Source organism: Mixophyes fleayi, chromosome 1, assembly GCF_038048845.1.
Source record: "Mixophyes fleayi isolate aMixFle1 chromosome 1, aMixFle1.hap1, whole genome shotgun sequence".
Classification (NCBI taxonomy): Eukaryota; Metazoa; Chordata; class Amphibia; order Anura; family Limnodynastidae; genus Mixophyes; species Mixophyes fleayi.
In genome coordinates this window covers 459,067,803-459,091,656 of record NC_134402.1, presented here as the reverse complement: position 1 = coordinate 459,091,656, position 23,854 = coordinate 459,067,803, and the positions used below count along the sequence as shown (strand labels likewise).

Genomic DNA, 23,854 nt, shown 5'->3' with positions numbered 1-23,854 from the left:
AGGGACGGTCCTGGTTAGTACTTGAATGGGTGACCACCTGTGAATTGTAGGTGTTTTTTTCTCTTGTTCATGCTTCCTACAATGCTGGTGAAGAGATGTAGGTCAGAACGAAACCAATACCTGCAGCCACACCACCCTGAACAAGCCCAATCTCGTCTGATCTTGGAAGCTAAACAGGGGCGGGCCTGGTTAGCAATTGGATGGGAGACCACCTGAGAATACCAGGTGCTGTAGGCCTTTTTTTTTTCTCTTTTTCCTAATCTTTTTATTGAAAAAGTATTGCAACAAAATAAATACAAACTGAAACAAGTTGTGGCACTTATGTAAAAATTCAAAACATAGGATACTACATTTAGTGGTAGACACGAGAGTCCCAATTTAAAATGTCCATAGCAAGAACAACATAAAATTTTAAGTGCCCACAACCAAATATACAATCAACTATACAATCATAACATTACTTGTACTATATACACTGCAAGCAAAGAGAAACTGATCCAAGCTTTTAGACATATGCAACCGCACATAAAATAAAGATGTTAAGTCAAAAATCTACGGGGGGTGCAGGACAGAAAAGCCATAGATGAAGAGCCCCCAGACTTTGACCCCCCTACGGAGGTCTCAGAGCCCGCCACAGTCTGACCCAGCTTGTATTGTCCATCCGGGACCTCTCCATTTCCCTTAGTTTCCACACCCCGTGAAGAATGTCAGCCGCCACCACATCGCAAGGGAGGACTTTCCGTCTAATTGTGACCTGACACCGTGCATTCCACGTGAAGTACCGGACTACTAAGCTGACTAGAAAAAAGGTGGTCAAATCAATAACCCAGCACCTACCCTTGAGCGCTCCATAAACCCACTCAGGGTAACTAAGCCCCGAAAGGCAGGGAATGCCCAAGGCACCAGAAACCCTCTTGTAAACTTCTACATTGAAGGGACATTTGAGCAAAAAATGGTCCATCGTCTCTACCTCCCCTAGACACTCCTCCCGTGGGCAACCACAATCATCGGCATTTCTGTCCTTCAAATTTCCCCTCACGTAGAGTCTCCCATGAAAAGAGAGCCAGGCAATGTCCAAATATTTCGGGGGGACCCTCCGGAAATTAACCAGAGCCAGCCCCTCCGAACACACACTACCTGGGCAGTCCTTCAGTGACAGCTGTTCTGAGAAGTGCGAGCACAAAATTCTCCTCTCCAATTCCTTCCTAGAGAAGCCTTCCCCCACCTCCAAGCCCCAACGCCTTGTCACCTTCAAGCAAAGAGTCACGTAGGCCTGGGAGATATCCATGCCGGACCCGGAAACTTTTTACCGCACCTCCCTCTATCCAGACGCTGAGGAAGGGATGCACCCAGACTCTAAACCCCTCTACCCATCGAGGAGGGGTCTCTAAAAAGAGACTCCCAAGATGTAACTTGAGGAAGGTGGTTAGAAAGAAGAGCACTGGGTTTACCATCCCTAGGCCTCCCTCCCTCCTCGATTTATAGGTCACAGTTCGCTTAATGAGGTTCAACTGGTTCCCCCATAAGAGCTGGAAAAACACGGCATAGACCTTCGTCCATAAAGACTCCGGCAAGAGGCACACGTAACTAACGTACAGAAAAACTGGAATCAGGAAGGTCTTGATCAAGTCTACCCTTTCCCTCAGAGATAGCTTCCACCTCTTCCAGCTCTCTACTTTCTGGGTAGCTACAACCAGTCTAGCCTCCCAATTTCGACTGGCATAATCACCAGGGCCGAATTTAATGCCTAAGATCTTGATCTCCTGGCTGACACGGGGGAGGGTGTCCGGAAGGTCAAACTGCTGGCCTTCCTCCCCATCCAGAAAACCTCACTTTTCTCCTGGTTTACCTCTGAGCCACTGGCCTCGGAGTACCCACGGATTAGCATTGCCACCTCCAATGACTCCGCGGGACTCGACAAGACAACAGTGACATCATCGGCGTAGGCCACGACCCTCAGCGGACGACCCTGGCCCAGTCGCACCCCCTCTGCAGTGCTGCCACCTAACCTCCGAATGAAGGGGTCGATGGCGAACACATACAGAAGAGGGCTCAGGGGGCAACCTTGCCTTACACCAGAGTCAATCGCAAAGGCCGGACCCACCCAACCAGTCACAAGAGGGAAGCTCTCGGCCTGCCTGTAGATTGTCTGCCTGTAGATTGTCCACCCGCAATGGGAGCCCATACCACAGAAGGAGAACCCACAGGTACTCATGATTTACCTGATCAAAAGCCTTCGACTGATCCAACGCTAGTAAGTATTTCCCCCACTTCTCAGCACAGCAGCGTTCAATGGCCTCCCGGACCCCAAGGACAGCACTAAACATGCTGCGGCCCTTCACGGTGCAGTGCTGGGAAGGAGAAAGAATCTGGCCGGAGATAGTCATCAGCCTGTTGAAAATTACCTTTGCCAGAATCTTCCTGTCAGTATTGAGAAGGGCTATGGGGCGCCAGTTCTCAATACGTGATGGGTCCTTCCCTTTAGATAATAAAATAAGAGCAGACAGCCTCATTGAGGGAGGAAGGATTCCTCTGCCCAGGCGCTCATTGAATACCTCCACAAGACGAGGGGTCAAAAGGTCTTTAAAGATCTTATAAAACTCGGAGGTCAAGCCGTCCGGTCCTGGTGACTTCTTCATAGATAATTGATCTATGGCCACTTTGACCTCATTTGCTGTTATCTCATCACCCAAGGCATCAAACGAACTGTCAGGACTCACAAGTCCGGGTGTCTCCCTCAGAAACTGGTCCATCTTTTCTCTGATGAGTGGCTTCTCAGATAAAAGAGAGGAGTAGAAAGACTGTACAACACCGAGAATGCCCTCCTTATCTTTCCTGAGAACACCCCCGGCATCACACAGGCCCCTCACCTCCTTAGCATTGACTGATTTCATACAACTCTGGTAAGGATCAGGTGAGTGGTATTTCCCATAATCCCTCTCCAGAACCAAGGAAGCAAACCGGTCGTACTGTAACTCCTTCATCTGAGCCTTCACCCGGGAGATCTCCCCACCATCTCTCTGCTCAGAGATCAAGAACCCTAATTTCCTTCTCAGGGTCTGGTAGGAATTTTCATTCAGCAAGTTCTTTCTGGCTACGAGGTTGTAGAAGAAGTTCCCAGTCCTCTTTTTACACACCTCCCACCAGACCTACTCCATCCCACCTCCAAAAGTGACTCCTGTGCTTCAAAGAAGTCACTGAAGGACCGTTTGATCACCTCCTCCTCAAGGAGCCTAGGGTTTAGGCGCCAAAGGCCACTACCTTTCTGAGGAGTTTCTGAGGCGTTCAAGGATACACACAGGCAAATGTGAATGATGAACTCCACAGGCCTCAGCACTGGTGCCGAAGTCGTCGAGCCCTCCTTAACAAAAATCCTGTCTATTCTAGATCTACAACTACCTCTAATAAAGGTGAAACCCGTGAGGTCTGGGAAATGGCGAACGTGCACATCCACCAGACCCGCCTGCCTAACCATGTTAACTAAAAAATTAGAATCATAGCCCAAAGTAATCTTTGCACCCCCCCTGTCTTTGGGCCTGATGATGGTGTTGAAATCACCTGCAAAAACCAACTGCCGGGCTGTAAAAAGGTACGGTTTTATCTCCCCGAAAAGGCATTTCCTGTCCCACTTGCTTTGAGGACCATAGATATTAATTAGTCTCAGGTTATGCCCCCTCAGGTTGACATCTAAAATCATACATCTACCTACCTGTAATTTTATAACTCGCTGGAGAGTTATCATGTCGGTAAAAAGGACCGCCAACCCACTGTATGGCTTGGCCGCAAGAGACCAGAATGAGGGGCCACGTCTCCACTCCCGCTTCGCCTTATGGAGATCCGCGAGCCGCCCCACCCTAGTCTCCTGCAAAAATAAAATGTCAACCTCAAGCGTGTTAAAAAAATTGAAGGCCATATAGCGGCGGTTCCCAAAGTGTGCGCCGCGGCTCCCAGGGGTGCCGCGGCGCTGTCACTGGGGTGCCGTGAGCCAGCCATAGGTAAAAACAAAGAGCACATAAATTTACCAATCCACGCGGCGCCGGGACCCAGCAGACTCCTCTCTCCCGCAGCTGTCACTGACATCGATATTCAGTGACTGCTGCGGGAGAGAGGAGTCTGCTGGGTCCCGGCGCCGCGCGGTTTGGTAAGTTTATGTGCTCTTTGTTTTTTCCTATGGCTGGCTCACGGCAGAGGAGTGAGAGGGAGCGTGACAGCGGGGCAGGCAGAGGGGCAGAGGAGTGTGACAGCGGGGCAGACAGCGGGCAGACAGAGGGGCACAGCGGGGCAGACAGCAGGCAGACAGAGGGGCACAGCGGGGCAGACAGCGGGCAGACAGAGGGGCACAGGGGGCAGACAGAGGGGCACAGCGGGGCAGACAGAGGGGCACAGCGGGGCAGACAGCGGGCAGACAGAGGGGCAGACAGCAGGGCAGAGAAGTGTGACAGCGGGGCAGACAGAGGGGCAGAGGAGTTTGACAGAGAGGCAGACAGCGGGGCAGACAGAGGGGCAGAGGAGTGTGACAGAGGGGCAGACAGCGGGGCAGACAGAGGGGCAGAGGAGTGTGACAGAGGGGCAGACAGCGGGGCAGAGAAGTGTGACAGAGGGGCAGACAGCGGGGCAGACAGAGGGGCAGAGGAGGGTGACAGCGGGGCAGAGGAGGGGGGACATCGTGAGAGGGGCAGTGGAGGGGGGACATCGTGAGAGGGGCAGTGGAGGGGGACACAGCGTGAGAGGGGCAGTGGAGGAGGACACAGCGTGAGAGGGGCAGTGGAGGAGGACACAGCGTGAGAGGGGCAGTGGAGGGGGACACAGCGTGAGAGGGGCAGTGGAGGGGGACACAGCGTGAGAGGGGCAGTGGAGGGGGACACAGCGTGAGAGGGGCAGTGGAGGGGGACACAGCGTGAGAGGGGCAGTGGAGGGGGACACAGCGTGAGAGGGGCAGTGGAGGGGGACACAGGGTAAGAGGGGCAGTGAAGGGGGACACAGAGGGCAGAGGAGGGGACAGCGTGACAAAGGGCAGAGGAGGGGGGGACATCGTGAGAGAGGGCAGAGGAGGGGGGACAGCGTGACAGAGAGCAGAGGAGGGTGGACAGCATGACAGAGGGCAGAGGGGGCAGTGTGAGAGAGGGCAGTGTGTCTGGATGCAGAGGGGGCAGTGTGTCTGGATGCAGAGAGGGTAGAGTGCCTGAGGGCAGAGTGTCTAGATGCAGAGGGGGCATTTTTGCATACAACTAAATAAGTATTTCTGTCCTGACCTAAATACTTATTACATTTTTTTGACCAACTACTTCTAAAACAGGACTGCTCAATAATTATTTTGGAGGGGTGCCTTGAAAAAATTTGGAGACTCTAAGGATGCCGCGAACTGCAAAAGTTTGGGAACCACTGCCATATAGCGAGCACGTTCAGACAAGATGGATGCCACGTTAATAGTGGCAAACTTTATGGGCTGGGAAACTGCGATTCTGAGTTATAGCAAGTAGGACCCAGATCACTTTCTCTTTACTTTCTTACTGGAGTCCTCATCAGAGGAGCCCCATCTTTTTACACTAACCCCAGCCGGCACCATATCGGTGTCAAGAAGGTTTACCTACTCATCTTAGGAGGTCAACTTATCCGGCCCAGGGGAATCAATACCAGAAGAAATGGCAGAGATAGGAGGACTACCAACTTTCACTTCACCCTCCGTGCCTGCCTTAGGCAGACCCACTAATTCCTTAACCTTTGGCGGATCAGGCGGACCAGGGGGTGGGGGACCAGGGTCTGGAATATCCGGGGGAACCAGGAGGGAAGGGGCCTGAATAGAAGATACCAGGACAGGAGGTGAGGCTTTGGAGGAAACTGAAGGAACCAATGGAGGGAAAGAGTCCTCCGGGGGGTGAGAGATCTCTAAAGGGGTGGCCGATATTCCCGGGGAGGAAGAGGTTACTGTGGCCAACTCCTCCACAAGGAGAGACTTGCGCAAACTTAAAGGTGCCTTAAAGAAGTTTTCCCCAATCAGAACCCTAGCTGTCATTTTACCCGCTACCTTCTTTTTTGACTTGTCCTTTGGTTTCTTATACTTGGGTTCTACCCTTAATGGGGATGGGCTTTTGACCTTCCTTCTCCTCCTCGTGACCTTAGGCCTAAATTACAAGCTACCGTTCTCACCCCTCACTGTTTCTCCTTCTGACTCCTCATCACTTGAGAAGGATAGGAAACGGTTAGATAGGATAAGCTTTTCCCCGCCAGACTTTACAGCCCGACTCCTTCTCCCCTTCTCCCCTTGCACTGTAAAGGGGGCTTCTTCCTCCATAACTGTTGGTTTTGCAACTGGCACAGTGGACTGGGCCCACACCGGCTGGGAGGGGAGAGGGGGAGTGGGAGCAGACACCGAAGAAGGTCCAGGTAGGGGAGGGGTGGGAGATCCAGAAGAAGGACCTGGGGCCTGGACAGGGCTCACCACAGATGGCACACTTAACCCCTATTTCCATTAACTCTGCAGCCTGAACCAGGTCTATATCAGATATTTCACACGCATTGATGGGAGGCGTGAGGACAGCGACTAAAGGGATGGCCAACCTCACCACATAAATTACATTTAATCTTTACACATGACCTGACCTCATGTCCCTGATCCCCGCAATGGCCACACTTTTGAACGGGACAATTCATACTGAGGTGCGGAAGTCACCACAGCGGTGGCACATCCTCGGCTGGCCCGGGTAAAAGCATTGAATGCGGTCGCGACCAATAAAGGCCGCAGATGGTACGTGCAGCACACCAGCCTCCATGCATCGCAGATGGACCATGGCAGACCACCCACCACCCCAGACATGACGGCTCGGATCGGGAACTTTCTCCAACAGGGACACTAAGTCCGCATATCTTTTTAACCAAAAACACAAGTCAGATTTAGGTAGAGATTCGTTCCTAACTAATATGGTCACACGCACCCTTTCTTGGCGCGTGAACGGGATTGCTCGGAAATTAGACCATGGCTCTGTATCTTTCTGCCTTCCCCACTTAGCCCAAAAATCTTGCAACCCATAGTAAGAACAAAAGCTGAACTCACAGGATGTATGCATGCAAAAAGATCCTCAGCTTTATAACCAAAACTTGCAAAAAAACTATCCAAAAAGGCAGGTCTAGTAGGGGTCTCACCACTTACATATTTCAATTGAACGACATTCCTCCTCTTAGGGGGCTGCCCTCTGACAGACATTTGAGGGACAGTAGGTGCTGCAACACCAGGCACCACCCCCGATACTGCCTTTGCATAGGAAATGGGACCAGGTACCCCAACTGGTGCAGGAACGGGAGCTTCACACATAGGATTAGGGGTAACTACTGCAGAGGGCACATCAGTGGTCACCAAACAGGGAGCTGTTGCAACAGCAGATTTAACCCCCCGCAAACTCCCACTACTATTTACACCATTTATTTTGCAGCTGCCTCAATCACCTCAAGAGCTGCCTTTGCTCTAGGAGGCACACATTATGGACCATAAACAGTATCTACCACATAACCCTGCACATTATTCATATCACATCTATTCAGACATTGCTGGGCTGTACCCGTATTCAGGGGCACGGAGGTAGCAGACACTGGCAGATTTCCCCCGATCACCGGCACCACAGCTCCGCCCCCTCAACTTGCAGAGTTAACCTCCGCTGCTGGTATGGATAAGATGGCTTCATTACTATTGGCACAGACAGGCAACGGGGGATCCGACACAGCTGCATTCACCGACGCCTTGCATGCGCTCCTGTCAGACACTGGAATAGGCTTCAATACAACACGAGAGCCAGCAGCACCGCTGCAGCTTGAATGGACCACACACACAGGGTGAGGCAGATACATCACAGCTGCAGCCACATCAGTAATAACAGGCATGGAGCCTGCACTCACAGGAATCGGGCCACAGACAGGGGATCCTGAGCCAACCACAGCAACTGCAGCAGGCTCCATCTCCCGATCTACAATGGCCGCGGCTTCTTACAGCTACGTCACTGGCAAGTCACCCTCCATTACTCTTATATTATTATATAAAATGTTCTTCATTGGACCTTGAACATCAGAAACAGGAGCATTAATAGGCAAGGGTTCCGATGTCAAGCACTCCTCTTTCTCAGACAATAATTCGTCTGATGGTGAGTGTAACTTTTCAATTAACCCTTGCAGTACTTGTTCTTTGTTAAGAAGGATTTCTTCCATTTCTTTAATTTCTGCTGTGAAGGTTACCCTGTCCGTGCTATAAGCATTGTTCCTTTTCCTTTTTTTTGCAACAATTTGTTTTTTAACCCTTGCAATCCCAGATTCTAGGTCTAGAATTTGCTCCCTAACTGCAGACTCATTTTCCTCACTGGGAGCTGATTCAGAGAGGCACATATTCACACACCCCTTCTGTGCCGCATCAGTGTTGCCGGCAGGCACCGTCTCCATAGCCACTTCACATAATACAGGTTCAACATTAGCTTGCACATCCATACTACCAGTTATATTTACAGTCACTGAACTTACTTCTGTGTTACTGGAGGCAAGCCTGCTTGGTACAGGGCCTGGGTTAGGAAGTTGTGCCTTTTCCACTGCAGTAGTACTTTTAGATGCAGTGTCTGGACTGGATCCCTGAGCCTCCACATTAGCAGTAGCTGTACTTGTTTCCATATTTCCAGAGGCAGGCTTGCTTGGCACAGAGCCTGCATTAGGAACTTGTGCCTTTTTCACTGCAGTAGTATTTTTAGATGCAGGGTCTGTGCTAGATTCCTGAGTCTTCACCACCTTAGTGGTAGCTGGATTCACCACCAAGTACTTAGTAGCAACAGGCTTACTTGGTACAGAGCCTGATATAGGCCCCTGGGCCTTTGCAGTAGAAACAACTGAATCCACAGTCTGGATACTCTTCTGGTTGTGTGCTCTCAACACAGTGCCCTGGCTGGGCCTCTGCAGCTGGGCCTCGTTGCCATCCTTAGGTATAATCAAGGTTTTCCCTGCAGCTTGCACATTCAAAGTAGGGCCTGTGTTAGGCCCAAAAGCCTGGGAACTCGCCTTGTCTTTTTCAGCTTGATTATGCTACTTAGGAGTGTGGCCTAAGCTAGGCCTGAAAGCCAGGGGACTTCCTGCACTCCTCCCCCAGGATCCTCCATCCTCTCTGGGCTTGCTCCCAGAGTCAACACTGGTTCTCAGACAGCTAAGACACACCTCCTTCTCTCTTTTTTATTTTCTCTTGTTTCGGCTTTCTTCAATGCTGGTTTTGAGATGTATAAGAGAAGTAGGTCATTAGGAAACAAATACCTACAGCCACACCACCCTGAACAAGCCCAATCTCGTCTGATCTTGGAAGCTAAGCAGGGCTGGGCCTGGTTAGTACTTGGATAGAAGACCACCTGGCAATACCACGTGCTGTAGGCCTTTTTTTTTTTTCTCTTGTTCCGGCTTCCTTCAATGCTGGTTTCGGGATGTATAAGAGATGTAGGTCATTAAGAAACAAATACCTACAACCACACCACCCTGAGCAAGCCCAATCTTGTCTGATCTTGGAAGCTAAACAGGGCTGGGCCTGGTTAGTACTTGGATAGAAGACCACCTGGCAATACCATGTGCTGTAGGCCTTTTTTTTTTTTTTCTCTTGTTCCGGCTTCCTTCAATGCTGGTTTCGGGATGTATAAGAGATGTAGGTCATTAAGAAACAAATACCTACAACCACACCACCCTGAGCAAGCCCAATCTTGTCTGATCTTGGAAGCTAAGCAGGGCTGGGCCTGGTTATTACTTGGATGGGAGACCACCTGGAAATACCAGGTGCTGTAGGCTTTTTATTTTTTATTTTCTCTTGTTTTGGCTGCTTTAAATGCTGGTTTTGAGATGTATAAGAGATGTAGGGCATTAAGAAACAAATACCTACAGCAACACCACGCTGAACAAGCCCAATCTCGTCTGATCTTGGAAGCTAAGCAGGGCCAGGCCTGGTTAGTACTTGGATGGAAGACCACCTGGGAATACTAGGTGCTGTAGGCTTTTTATTTTTATTTTCTCTTGTTCCGGCTTCCTTCAATGCTGGTTTTGAGATGTATAAGAGATGTAGGTCATTAGGAAACCAATACCTAAAGCCACACCATCCTGAACAAGCCCAATCTCGTCTGATCTTGGAAGCTAAGCATGGCCAGGCCTGGTTAGTATTTGGATGGGAGACCACCTGGGAATACCAGGTGCTGTAGGCCTTTTTTTTTTATTTTCTCTTGTTCTGGCTTCCTTCAATGCTGGTTTTGAGATGTATAAGAGATGTAGGTCATTAGAAAACCAATACCTACAACCACAACACCCTGAACAAGGCCAATCTCATCTGACCTTGGAAGCAAAGCAGGGACGGGGCTGTTTAGTACTTGGATGGGAGAGCACCTGGGAATACCAGGTGCTGTAGGCCTTTTTTTTATTTTCTCTTGTTCCGGCTTCCTTCAATGCTGGTTTTGAGATGTATAAGAGATGTAGGAAATTAAGACACCAATTCTCTACAGCCCCAACTCCCTGAACAAGCCCAATCTCATCTGATCTTGGAAGCTAAGCAGGGCCAAGCCTGGTTTGCACTTGGATGGGAGACCACCTGGGAATACCAGGTGCTGTAGGCTTTTTTTTTTATTTTCTCTTGTTCCGGCTTCCTTCAATGCTAGTTTTGAGATGTATAAGAGATGTAGGTCATTAGGAAACTAATACCTACAGCCACACCACCCTGAACAAGCCCAATCTCGTCTGATCTTGGAAGCAAAGCAGGGCCTCAGTTACCCCTCCCATGCACTGGGTGGTGCTCCACTCCAACAGGCAGCCTGTTCCACGGTGAGGGAGAATCATCAAGCTGGCTGTGATTTTGCCATTCAACAAATCTACTGTACTCTTTGTCTCTAGGCATTGCCAACTGCCAGGGAAACTCTCCTGTTAGCAAGCAATAAAGAACAATACCAAATGCCCACAAATCAAGAGTGGAGTCTACAACCAAACGATCCTTGTCAGTAAGCTGGCACATCTCAGGGGCCATGTAAGAGCCAGTCCCAGACTTGGTTTGAATTGCTGTTCCCTTGAACCGTACAAGACCAGAGTCAGAAATTTTAATGCAATGACAGTGCTGATCAAACACCAAAATGTTCTCTGGTTTAATATGTCCATATGCACCAGTCCTTTATTTTCTATAAATTCCAGTGCATTGGATATCTGCACTGCACATCTCTTCACTGTGTCTCCTGGAAGTCCAGTCTGAAAGAAATAAATCAATTGATTCAGCATCTTTTAAACATGTTACAATGAGAAGGTTAAAAGTGTTTAAAGCATCAAGTTGATGTAAAATCAATTCAAGGACTTGTACTTACATTGGGTAGAATGAGAGATAACAAATCACCCACTGGTGACAGCTCCTGGGCAAAGGCAAAGTGGTCACTGGTCTTGAACGCAATGCCGTAACTCCCAATGATATTGGGATGAGATGAGAGGAGGAAGGACATACTGAACTCCATGAGGAAATTTCTCTCAGTTGTTCTTTTCCTGTCCATCATCTTTACTGCCATTCTCTGATCTGTGAAGAAAAGGTCATGGTTAGTTGTGAATTCAAATTGAAAAAAAATAATAGATTTGAGGACTCAATGATAATTTGGCAATGAAATTAGAACTATACAGTACATGGCAACGTTTGACTACAGGACTCGTGCTTGGTCAGTTTTATGATTTTTGTGGCTCAGTAAGGATGAGAATTGTTACCATGTGAATTTTGTCCCATAAAGATAAGGAATGTCCAAGGGATATCACCCTCTTGTAAACCTGGCTGAAAAATGGTGCCTTAAAAGTAGATTATGAAAAGGGCGATAATTGACCACACTGACCTGTTTTTATGTCCTTTACCATGAACACTGAAGCATAGCCACCTCCTCCAAGCTCCTTCATGACGTGGTAGCTGTCCTCAAGTTCTATTTCCTGCAGGAACTGGGAAGCAAAGGAGACCATTTCTTCCAGGGAAAGCTCCACATCACGTACACTGGAGGCCATTGTATCCTGGATGAAGACAGAAAAAATATTTTATTTACTTTAATCACTACGTTATTTTAGGAATATATTTAGAGAAACATTTTTATTTTTGCAATCGGTGTCCATATAGAAAAGGAACTTGTGTCCTACACAAATAAAATGTATGACATGTATAATTGTTTATTTTTGTATTTGCAGAAGATAAATAGTAGTCATTATTTTATAATACACAGCTTTGACATCACCAATTATCTGATTAGACTTGCTAGTAAATCAATGTTTTAAATTTACAGATTAATGAAATGATCAAGATTTAGAATTTCAAATCACAAACATGTAATAATTTCTATAAAAACTATAGGTATCTTACCTTGGAGAAATATTCAATTTAGTCTTGAATATGTCTGGTATAATTTCAGTTGTGTTGGAAACTGCTGAAAGGCTTCACAAAATAACAGAGTTAAATTGCAATCTATTCTGTAATAAAAAAGTCGCTCTGAGTCTTAAGCAGTAGAGAAAGTCACTAATCAGAATGGGAAGATGTCTGGTTTATGTAAGGAAGGTGGGCTGGGGCAGGTAGATGTTGGTGCCTCCTGATTGGCTGATTGATGATGTGCATATGTTGTGTAAACAACTGGGCATTGTTCTTCTTTATTTGCATTTCACAAGAATTACTACAGATTGTTATAGGAATGTGTGAGAAAAAGAACTCATGCCATATCATTCATGTGTGTTACAAAGGGTTAATATAAACTTAAGACAATATCTTAACCACACCCTGGTATATTCAGTCTTTTCACATGAGCAGGTGACCGAATATCCAGACAATGGGAGGGGGGGGGGTTTGTTTAGTAAATATGGACACCCAAATTGATGAAAAGAAAATCCTTTTACACCAAACAGAAGTGGTGCAGCTCCTTATTAACATATGAATTAACAAGAAAATGGACACTATGGGTGTAATTATATTTTGTTTTACGTTGTTTTCATATAACACACATTAATCTTGCAGTCATTCATAACATTACCCTTTTATAGTTAGCTCTTGCGAAGAATATTATTACTGTTGGTTGTTAACTCTGTTTTTTAACATTTTTAAAGATGTGTTTTGTAAAGCGATATTTGAGAGAAAATAAAACAATGTGTATCAGTAATATTGTACACTGCTTTTAGGTTGTAAAGAGGAGATAAGTTATAATATACCTTTATCATAAAACATGGTGTTCATTTACCTCTCAGGTTCTAAATCCCAGTTACTTTTTAACTGCAATTTTTTGAACCTGGCAATGTAACTGTTTAGGATGTTTTTCAAACAGCAATAATAACTCTCACAGTACAAGAATTACTAATGAACGGGAAAAACAAAGAATGGGCAAAAAAAATGGGAGAGTTCATGGTTTTCTAAAATAAAATTCTAGGTTTCTGACCTCATTTAAAAATTAAGCACCAGGCAAATAATTTCATACAATTTAAATCTTTATTAAACCTATAAATAATTAAAGGAAATGTATTAAACAAGAACTGATACATAAACACACACACAAAATATATATCAGGATAATTTAGGTGTAAAAATAATGAGATTCAATTTGTATAATGCACTCGTACAATTATATTTCTCATTAAAAATAGAATAATATCGTTCTTATAATGCTAAACCTTCATCCCGATGATCTTCTACTGGTTGTAAGCGGAAGTTCTGGAAATTAGCATCAGCTGATCATTTTCAAGAGCACCACCTAGTGCATGGGAGGGGTAACTGAGGATATTTATACAAGTTACACCAATGTGCACCAGATGGGACCTTGTTCATCTGCTTTGTAGGTTCCTAAAATCGTTACTGTAGGAATTTAGAAGAATGTTAATATAATAGTATAAAATAAAAGTGTGACAATGTACTGTGAAACAGATGAGGTATTTTGGGAAATCAATAAGCATTTTACACTATAACTGATTTTAGAAAATCAATTTCCATGAACACTGCATAATACTATATAGCAATACATGTAATTACTCCAGGGGAAAAGTGCTTTTGTAGGATAAGCTACATATATCAATGGCAGACTAGTATTTACTTCCTTTTAGATACAGAGTGGACAATTAAAAGGACTGGTAAATCAAGGTATGAACAAGTTGAAGATTCTCTATTTACATTATATCTCCAGATATCAGTGCTCTGGAAGTGACATTATTTCCTAAACAAGTAACTTACCTGCATAATAAGAGAAGAGCATATTTGATGTCTTCACAAAGCCATGAGACACAGTTACTGCTGAGTGTTCACCCAATTTCCACCTCTGCCCCGACATGTAGAGATATCTCATCATCCAGAAGTATGAGTGGATTTGGTGCATTATTCTGCCAGTCATCTGGTGTCTCCTCACACTCCAAGCCAAAACTATCAGTGTTCAAATGACGTGACATGGCGCTAATAACAGACTGAATGGACTCACTGCTGTTTGAAGTGTCTGTTGGGATGTAAGACAGATTCTTGCTGAAACATGAGAGCTCTGATTGTACAGGAAAATTGTCTGTAGTATCATTCTGGGCTCTTTCTGCTTTCCAACTCTCACCCATGAACATCAAGATTTCAGTAGATTTGCTTCGCTGACTACTGTCTATGGCTAAAAGATGACTAAACATCCTCAACACTCCAACAGGCAGCCTGTTCCACGGTGAGGGAGCGACGTCAAGCTGGCTGTGATTTTGCCATTCAACAAATCTACTGTACTCTTTGTCTCTAGGCATTGCCAACTGCCAGGGAAACTCTCCTGTGAGCAAGCAATAAAGAACAACACCAAATGCCCACACATCAAGAGTGGAGTCTACAACCAAACGATCCTTGTCAGTAAGCTGGCACATCTCAGGGGCCATGTAAGAGCCAGTCCCAGACTTGGTTTGAATTGCTGTTCCCTTGAAATGTGAAAGACCAAAGTCAGAAATTTTAATGCAATGACAGTGCTGATCAAACACCAAAATGTTCTCTGGTTTAATGTCCATATGCACCAGTCCTTTATTTTCTATAAATTCCAGTGCATTAGAGATCTGCACTGCACATCTCTTCACTGTGTCTCCTGGAAGTCCAGTCTGAAAGAAATAAATCAATTGATTCAGCATCTTTTAAACATGTTACAACCAGAAGGTAAAACGTGTTTAAAGCACCAAGTTGATGTAAAATCAATTCAAGGACTTGTACTTACATTGGGTAGAATGAGAGATAACAAATCACCCACTGGTGACAGCTCCTGGGCAAAGGCAAAGTGGTCACTGGTCTTGAACGCAATGCCATAACTCCCAATGATATTGGGATGGGATGAGAGGAGGAAGGACATACTGAATTCCATGAGGAAATTTCTCTCAGTTGTTCTTTTCCTGTCCATCATCTTTACTGCCATTCTCTGATCTGCGAAGAAAAGGTCATGATTAGTTGTGAATTTTAAATTGGAAAAAACTAATAGATTTGAGGACTCAATGATAATTTGGCAATGAAATTAGAACTATACAGTACATGGCAACGTTTGACTACAGGACTCGTGCTTGGTCAGTTTTATGAATTTTGTGGCTCAGTAAGGATGAGAATTGTTACCATGTGAATTTTGTCACATATAGAAAAGGAATGTCCAAGGTATATCACCCTCTTGTAAACCTGGCTGAAAAATGGTCCCATAAATGTAGATTATGAAAAGGGTGATAATTGACCAAACTGACCTGTTTTTATGTCCTTTACCATGAACACTGAAGCATAGCCACCTCCTCCAAGCTCCTTCATGACGTGGTAGCTGTCCTTAAGTTCTATTTCCTGCAGGAACTGGGAAGCAAAGGAGACCAGTCCTTCCAGGGTAAGCTCCACATCACGTAGACTGGAGGCCATTGTATCCTGGATGAAGACAGAAAGAATATTTTATTTACTTTAATTACTACATTATTTTAGGAATATATTTAGAGAAACATTTTTATTTTTGCAATCAGTGTCCATATAGAAAAGGAACTAGTGTCCTACACAAATAACATGTATGACAAGTATAATTGTTTATTTTTATATTTGTAGAAGATAAATAGTAGTCATTATTATATAATACACAGTTTTGATATCACCAATTATCTGATTAGACTTGCTAGTAAATCAATGTTTTAAATTTACAGATTAAACAAAAATGATCAAGATTTAGAATTTCAAATCACAAACATGTAATCATTTCTACAATGACTATAGGTATCTTACCTTGGAGAAATGTTCAATTCAGTCTTGAATATATCTGGTATAATTTCAGTTGTGTTGGAAACTGCTGAAAGTCTTCACAAAATAACAGAGGTAAATTGCAATCTATTCTGTAATAAAACAGTCGCTCTGAGTCTTAAGCAGTAGAGAAAGTCACTAATCAGAATGGGAAGATGTCTGGTTTATGAAAGGAAGGTGGGATGGAGCAGGTTAATGTTGGTGCCTCCTGATTGGCTGATTGATAATGTGCATATGTTGTGTAAACAACTGGGCATTGTTCTCCTGGATTTGCATTTCAAAAGAATTCCTACAGATTGATATAGGAATGTGTGAGAAAAAGAACTCATGCCATATCATTCATGTGTGTTACAAAGGGTTAATATAAACCTAAGAGAATATCTTAACCACACCTTGACACCCCAACTAACTGTCACTCATGTGTTTTACACGTGCATAATGTTTCTCTAGATCGGAAATTATAAGACATTAATGAACACCCTGAACCTTTTCCAACACTTACAGTTTGAAGATACCGGCTAACAGAGATATTAAATGTATCAAGTTTACACAAAACAGCAACTCATCACAAAGATACATCTATGTTCAATTAGCAAACTGGGTACATTCATTTCTAATTGATGGTATTAAACTATTGCAGGGTTAGTGTAAAACTTAGAGGATACTTTGGCTACCGCTAGCCTTATGGATGGGATGAGCTTAGATTGTAGGATGTTACTTTAGCTGATATAATTTCTAAGCAAAAGGAAGACACCACAGATGTGATGAAGATTTGGGTCACCACATATCATAGTTTCTATATTTCTGTCTAGCATCCAATTCTTTCAAACAGAATATATAAATCAGGAGACTTCATGAGAGACACATTGCAAAATATCTTTATGTCAGAACAATGCTGAGATCTGTACCATGGATGTGAGTATGTTTTGAGTATTACTTGTTCTTCATTTAAACCAGATTAACTTTGAAGACACTTGTAACTTTACCAGTATTGTATATGTTACATTTACTTAAATTTTAAATTTGTATTTTGTAAAGAGAAGTTTTAGAGCAAATAAAACAACATGTATCAGTAAGATTGTACACTGCATATGGGTTGTAAATTGGAGAGAAATGAAAGTACACCTTGATGATAAAACATGATGTTCATTTCACCCTATATAAAGGACATACTACTTGTAGCTTCTGTTTCCTATTCATTTTTAAAATACCCCTTAAAAATGTTCTTCTTACTATGCCAGACAGACAGGGAAAACACTATTTATATAAGACTTGTGTATAGTTTCCCATTATAAACATAACAACTTCAGTCCTGGTCTCTGGTTCCTAGTCCCAGTCTCACACAGGATTTAGAATGATTATATTCAGTCTTTTCACGTGAGCAGGTGACCGAATATCCAGACAATGGGGGGTTTGTGTTTAGTAAATATGGACACCCAAATTGATGAAAAGAAAATCCTGTTACACCGAACAGAAGTGGTGCAGCTCCTTATTAACATATGAATTAACAAGAAAATGGACACCATGGGTGTAATTATATTTTGTTTTATGTTGTTTTCATATAACACACGTTAATCTTGCAGTCATTCATAACATTACCCTTTTATAGTTAGGTCTTGCGAAGAATATTATTACTGTTGGTTGTTAACTCTTTTTTTTTAACATTTTTAAAGTTGTGTTTTGTAAAGTGAAATTTGAGAGAAAATAAAACATTGTGTATCAGTAATATTGTACACTGCTTTTGGGTTGTAAAGAGGAGATAAGTTATAATATACCTTTATCATAAAACATGATGTTCATTCACCTCTCAGGTTCTAAATCCCAGTTACTTTTTAACTGCAATTTTTTGAACCTGGCAATGTAACTGTTTAGGATGTTTTTCAAACAGCAATAATAACTCTCACAGTACAAGAATTACTAATGAACGGGAAAAACAAAGAATGGGCAAAAAAAATGGGAGAGTTCATGGTTTTCTAAAATAAAATTCTAGGTTTCTGACCTCATTTAAAAATTAAGCACCAGGCAAATAATTTCATACAATTCAAATCTTTATTAAACCTATAAATAATTAAAGGAAATGTATTAAACAAGAACTGATACATAAACACACACACAAAATATATATCAGGATAATTTAGGTGTAAAAATAATGAGATTCAATTTGTATAATGCACTCGTACAATTATATTTCTCATTAAAAATAGAATAATATCGTTCTTATAATGCTAAACCTTCATCCCGATGATCTTCTACTGGTTGTAAGCGGAAGTTCTGGGAAATAGCATCAGCTGATCATTTTCAAGAGCACCACCTAGTGCATGGGAGGGGTAACTGAGGATATTTATACAAGTTACACCAATGTGCACCAGATGGAACTTTGTTCATCTGCTTTGTAGGTTCCTAAAATCGTTACTGTAGGAATTTAGAAGAATGTTAATATAATAGTATAAAATAAAAGTGTGACAATGTACTGTGAAACAGATGAGGTATTTTGGGAAATCAATAAGCATTTTACACTATAACTGATTTTAGAAAATCAATTTCCATGAACACTGCATAATACTATATAGCAATACATGTAATTACTCCAGGGGAAAAGTGCTTTTGTAGGATAAGCTACATATATCAATGGCAGACTAGTATTTACTTCCTTTTAGATACAGAGTGGACAATTAAAAGGACTGGTAAATCAAGGTATGAACAAGTTGAAGATTCTCTATTTACATTATATCTCCAGATATCAGTGCTCTGGAAGTGACATTATTTCCTAAACAAGTAACTTACCTGCATAATAAGAGAAGAGCATATTTGATGTCTTCACAAAGCCATGAGACACAGTTACTGCTGAGTGTTCACCCAATTTCCACCTCTGCCCCGACATGTAGAGATATCTCATCATCCAGAAGTATGAGTGGATTTGGTACATTATTCTGCCAGTCATCTGGTGTCTCCTCACACTCCAAGCCAAAACTATCAGTGTTCAAATAACGTGACATGGAGCTAATAACAGACTGAATGGACTCACTGCTGTTTGAAGTGTCTGTTGGGATGTAAGACAGATTCTTGCTGAAACATGAGAGCTCTGATTGTACAGGAAAATTGTCTGTAGTATCATTCTGGGCTCTTTCTGCTTTCCAACTCTCACCCATGAACATCAAGATTTCAGTAGATTTGCTTCGCTGACTACTGTCTATGGCTAAAAGATGACTAAACATCCTCAACACTCCAACAGGCAGCCTGTTCCACGGTGAGGGAGTGACGTCAAGCTGGCTGTGATTTTGCCATTCAACAAATCTACTGTACTCTTTGTCTCTAGGCATTGCCAACTGCCAGGGAAACTCTCCTGTGAGCAAGCAATAAAGAACAACACCAAATGCCCACACATCAAGAGTGGAGTCTACAACCAAACGATCCTTGTCAGTAAGCTGGCACATCTCAGGGGCCATGTAAGAGCCAGTCCCAGACTTGGTTTGAATTGCTGTTCCCTTGAAATGTGAAAGACCAAAGTCAGAAATTTTAATGCAATGACAGTGCTGATCAAACACCAAAATGTTCTCTGGTTTAATGTCCATATGCACCAGTCCTTTATTTTCTATAAATTCCAGTGCATTGGAGATCTGCACTGCACATCTCTTCACTGTGTCTCCTGGAAGTCCAGTCTGAAAGAAATAAATCAATTGATTCAGTATCTTTTAAACATGTTACAACCAGAAGGTAAAACGTGTTTAAAGCACCAAGTTGATGTAAAATCAATTCAAGGACTTGTACTTACATTGGGTAGAATGAGAGATAACAAATCACCCACTGGTGACAGCTCCTGGGCAAAGGCAAAGTGGTCACTGGTCTTGAACGCAATGCTATAACTCCCAATGATATTGGGATGGGATGGGATGAGAGGAGGAAGGACATACTGAATTCCATGAGGAAATTTCTCTCAGTTGTTCTTTTCCTGTCCATCATCTTTACTGCCATTCTCTGATCTGCGAAGAAAAGGTCATGGTTAGTTGTGAATTTTAAATTGGAAAAAACTAATAGATTTGAGGACTCAATGATAATTTGGCAATGAAATTAGAACTATACAGTACATGGCAACGTTTGACTACAGGACTCGTGCTTGGTCAGTTTTATGAATTTTGTGGCTCAGTAAGGATGAGAATTGTTACCATGTGAATTTTGTCACATATAGAAAAGGAATGTCCAAGGTATATCATCCTCTTGTAAACCTGGCTGAAAAATGGTCCCATAAATGTAGATTATGAAAAGGGTGATAATTGACCAAACTGACCTGTTTTTATGTCCTTTACCATGAACACTGAAGCATAGCAACCTCCTCCAAGCGCCTTCATGACGTGGTAGCTGTCCTCAAGTTCTATTTCCTGCAGGAACTGGGAAGCAAAGGAGACCAGTCCTTCCAGGGTAAGCTCCACATCACGTAGACTGGAGGCCATTGTATCCTGGATGAAGACAGAAAGAATATTTTATTTACTTTAATTACTACATTATTTTAGGAATATATTTAGAGAAACATTTTTATTTTTGCAATCAGTGTCCATATAGAAAAGGAACTAGTGTCCTACACAAATAACATGTATGACAAGTATAATTGTTTATTTTTATATTTGTAGAAGATAAATAGTAGTCATTATTATATAATACACAGCTTTGATATCACCAATTATCTGATTAGACTTGCTAGTAAATCAATGTTTTAAATTTACAGATTAAACAAAAATGATCAAGATTTAGAATTTCAAATCACAAACATGTAATCATTTCTACAATGACTATAGGTATCTTACCTTGGAGAAATGTTCAATTCAGTCTTGAATATATCTGGTATAATTTCAGTTGTGTTGGAAACTGCTGAAAGTCTTCACAAAATAACAGAGTTAAATTGCAATCTATTCTGTAATAAAACAGTCGCTCTGAGTCTTAAGCAGTAGAGAAAGTCACTAATCAGAATGGGAAGATGTCTGGTTTATGAAAGGAAGGTGGGATGGAGCAGGTTAATGTTGGTGCCTCCTGATTGGCTGATTGATAATGTGCATATGTTGTGTAAACAACTGGGCATTGTTCTCCTGGATTTGCATTTCAAAAGAATTCCTACAGATTGATATAGGAATGTGTGAGAAAAAGAACTCATGCCATATCATTCATGTGTGTTACAAAGGGTTAATATAAACCTAAGAGAATATCTTAACCACACCTTGACACCCCAACTAACTGTCACTCATGTGTTTTACACGTGCATAATGTTTCTCTAGATCGGAAATTATAAGACATTAATGAACACCCTGAACCTTTTCCAACACTTACAGTTTGAAGATACCGGCTAACAGAGATATTAAATGTATCAAGTTTACACAAAATAGCAACTCATCACAAAGATACATCTATGTTCAATTAGCAAACTGGGTACATTCATTTCTAATTGATGGTATTAAACTACTGCAGGGTTAGTGTAAAACTTAGAGGATACTTTGGCTACCGCTAGCCTTATGGATGGGATGAGCTTAGATTGTAGGATGTTACTTTAGCTGATATAATTTCTAAGCAAAAGGAAGACACCACAGATGTGATGAAGATTTGGGTCACCAAATATCATAGTTTCTATATTTCTGTCTAGCATCCAATTCTTTCAAACAGAATATATAAATCAGGAGACTTCATGAGAGACACATTGCAAAATATCTTTATGTCAGAACAATGCTGAGATCTGTACCATGGATGTGAGTATGTTTTGAGTATTACTTGTTCTTCATTTAAACCAGATTAACTTTGAAGACACTTGTAACTTTACCAGTATTGTATATGTTACATTTACTTAAATTTTAAATTTGTATTTTGTAAAGAGAAGTTTTAGAGCAAATAAAACAACATGTATCAGTAAGATTGTACACTGCATATGGGTTGTAAATTGGAGAGAAATGAAAGTACACCTTGATGATAAAACATGATGTTCATTTCACCCTATATAAAGGACATACTACTTGTAGCTTCTGTTTCCTATTCATTTTTAAAATACCCCTTAAAAATGTTCTTCTTACTATGCCAGACAGACAGGGAAAACACTATTTATATAAGACTTGTGTATAGTTTCCCATTATAAACATAACAACTTCAGTCCCGGTCTCTGGTTCCTAGTCCCAGTCTCACACAGGATTTAGAATGATTATATTCAGTCTTTTCACGTGAGCAGGTGACCGAATATCCAGACAATGGGGGGTTTGTGTTTAGTAAATATGGACACCCAAATTGATGAAAAGAAAATCCTGTTACACCGAACAGAAGTGGTGCAGCTCCTTATTAACATATGAATTAACAAGAAAATGGACACCATGGGTGTAATTATATTTTGTTTTATGTTGTTTTCATATAACACACGTTAATCTTGCAGTCATTCATAACATTACCCTTTTATAGTTAGGTCTTGCGAAGAATATTATTACTGTTGGTTGTTAACTCTTTTTTTTTAACATTTTTAAAGTTGTGTTTTGTAAAGTGAAATTTGAGAGAAAATAAAACATTGTGTATCAGTAATATTGTACACTGCTTTTGGGTTGTAAAGAGGAGATAAGTTATAATATACCTTTATCATAAAACATGGTGTTCATTCACCTCTCAGGTTCTAAATCCCAGTTACTTTTTAACTGCAATTTTTTGAACCTGGCAATGTAACTGTTTAGGATGTTTTTCAAACAGCAATAATAACTCTCACAGTACAAGAATTACTAATGAACGGGAAAAACAAAGAATGGGCAAAAAAATGGGAGAGTTCATGGTTTTCTAAAATAAAATTCTAGGTTTCTGACCTCATTTAAAAATTAAGCACCAGGCAAATAATTTCATACAATTCAAATCTTTATTAAACCTATAAATAATTAAAGGAAATGTATTAAACAAGAACTGATACATAAACACACACACAAAATATATATCAGGATAATTTAGGTGTAAAAATAATGAGATTCAATTTGTATAATGCACTCGTACAATTATATTTCTCATTAAAAATAGAATAATATCGTTCTTATAATGCTAAACCTTCATCCTGATGATCTTCTACTGGTTGTAAGCGGAAGTTCTGGAAAATAGCATCAGCTGATCATTTTCAAGAGCACCACCTAGTGCATGGGAGGGGTAACTGAGGATATTTATACAAGTTACACCAATGTGCACCAGATGGGACCATGTTCATCTGCTTTGTAGGTTCCTAAAATCGTTACTGTAGGAATTTAGAAGAATGTTAATATAATAGTATAAAATAAAAGTGTGACAATGTACTGTGAAACAGATGAGGTATTTTGGGAAATCAATAAGCATTTTACACTATAACTGATTTTAGAAAATCAATTTCCATGAACACTGCATAATACTATATAGCAATACATGTAATTACTCCAGGGGAAAAGTGCTTTTGTAGGATAAGCTACATATATCAATGGCAGACTAGTATTTACTTCCTTTTAGATACAGAGTGGACAATTAAAAGGACTGGTAAATCAAGGTATGAACAAGTTGAAGATTCTCTATTTACATTATATCTCCAGATATCAGTGCTCTGGAAGTGACATTATTTCCTAAACAAGTAACTTACCTGCATAATAAGAGAAGAGCATATTTGATGTCTTCACA

At 42.1% G+C, this 23,854-nt stretch overlaps 1 protein-coding gene and 7 pseudogenes across 1 annotated transcript; 7 read left to right on the top strand and 1 right to left on the bottom strand.

Annotated features, from left to right (window-relative positions):
- The first annotated feature begins 118 nt into the window (after window positions 1-118).
- Window positions 119-237, top strand: LOC142129420 (5S ribosomal RNA; annotated as a pseudogene).
- Window positions 238-9,268: 9,031 nt separating this feature from the next.
- On the top strand, window positions 9,269-9,387 carry LOC142130841 (5S ribosomal RNA; annotated as a pseudogene).
- An 81-nt stretch (window positions 9,388-9,468) lies between these two features.
- On the top strand, window positions 9,469-9,587 carry LOC142136704 (5S ribosomal RNA; annotated as a pseudogene).
- An 83-nt stretch (window positions 9,588-9,670) lies between these two features.
- On the top strand, window positions 9,671-9,789 carry LOC142130819 (5S ribosomal RNA; annotated as a pseudogene).
- An 85-nt stretch (window positions 9,790-9,874) lies between these two features.
- LOC142129133 (5S ribosomal RNA) lies at window positions 9,875-9,993 on the top strand (annotated as a pseudogene).
- Window positions 9,994-10,077: 84 nt separating this feature from the next.
- On the top strand, window positions 10,078-10,196 carry LOC142132836 (5S ribosomal RNA; annotated as a pseudogene).
- Window positions 10,197-10,482: 286 nt separating this feature from the next.
- On the top strand, window positions 10,483-10,601 carry LOC142136372 (5S ribosomal RNA; annotated as a pseudogene).
- Window positions 10,602-14,262: 3,661 nt separating this feature from the next.
- On the bottom strand, window positions 14,263-15,853 carry LOC142110637 (serine/threonine-protein kinase SBK1-like). Its single transcript, XM_075193776.1, has 3 exons — window positions 15,691-15,853; window positions 15,183-15,385; window positions 14,263-15,069 (listed from the first exon to the last, which is right to left on the bottom strand). Exons 1-3 carry the CDS (start codon window positions 15,851-15,853, stop codon window positions 14,263-14,265), a joined length of 1,173 nt encoding a protein of 390 aa, XP_075049877.1.
- Window positions 15,854-23,854: the final 8,001 nt, after the last annotated feature.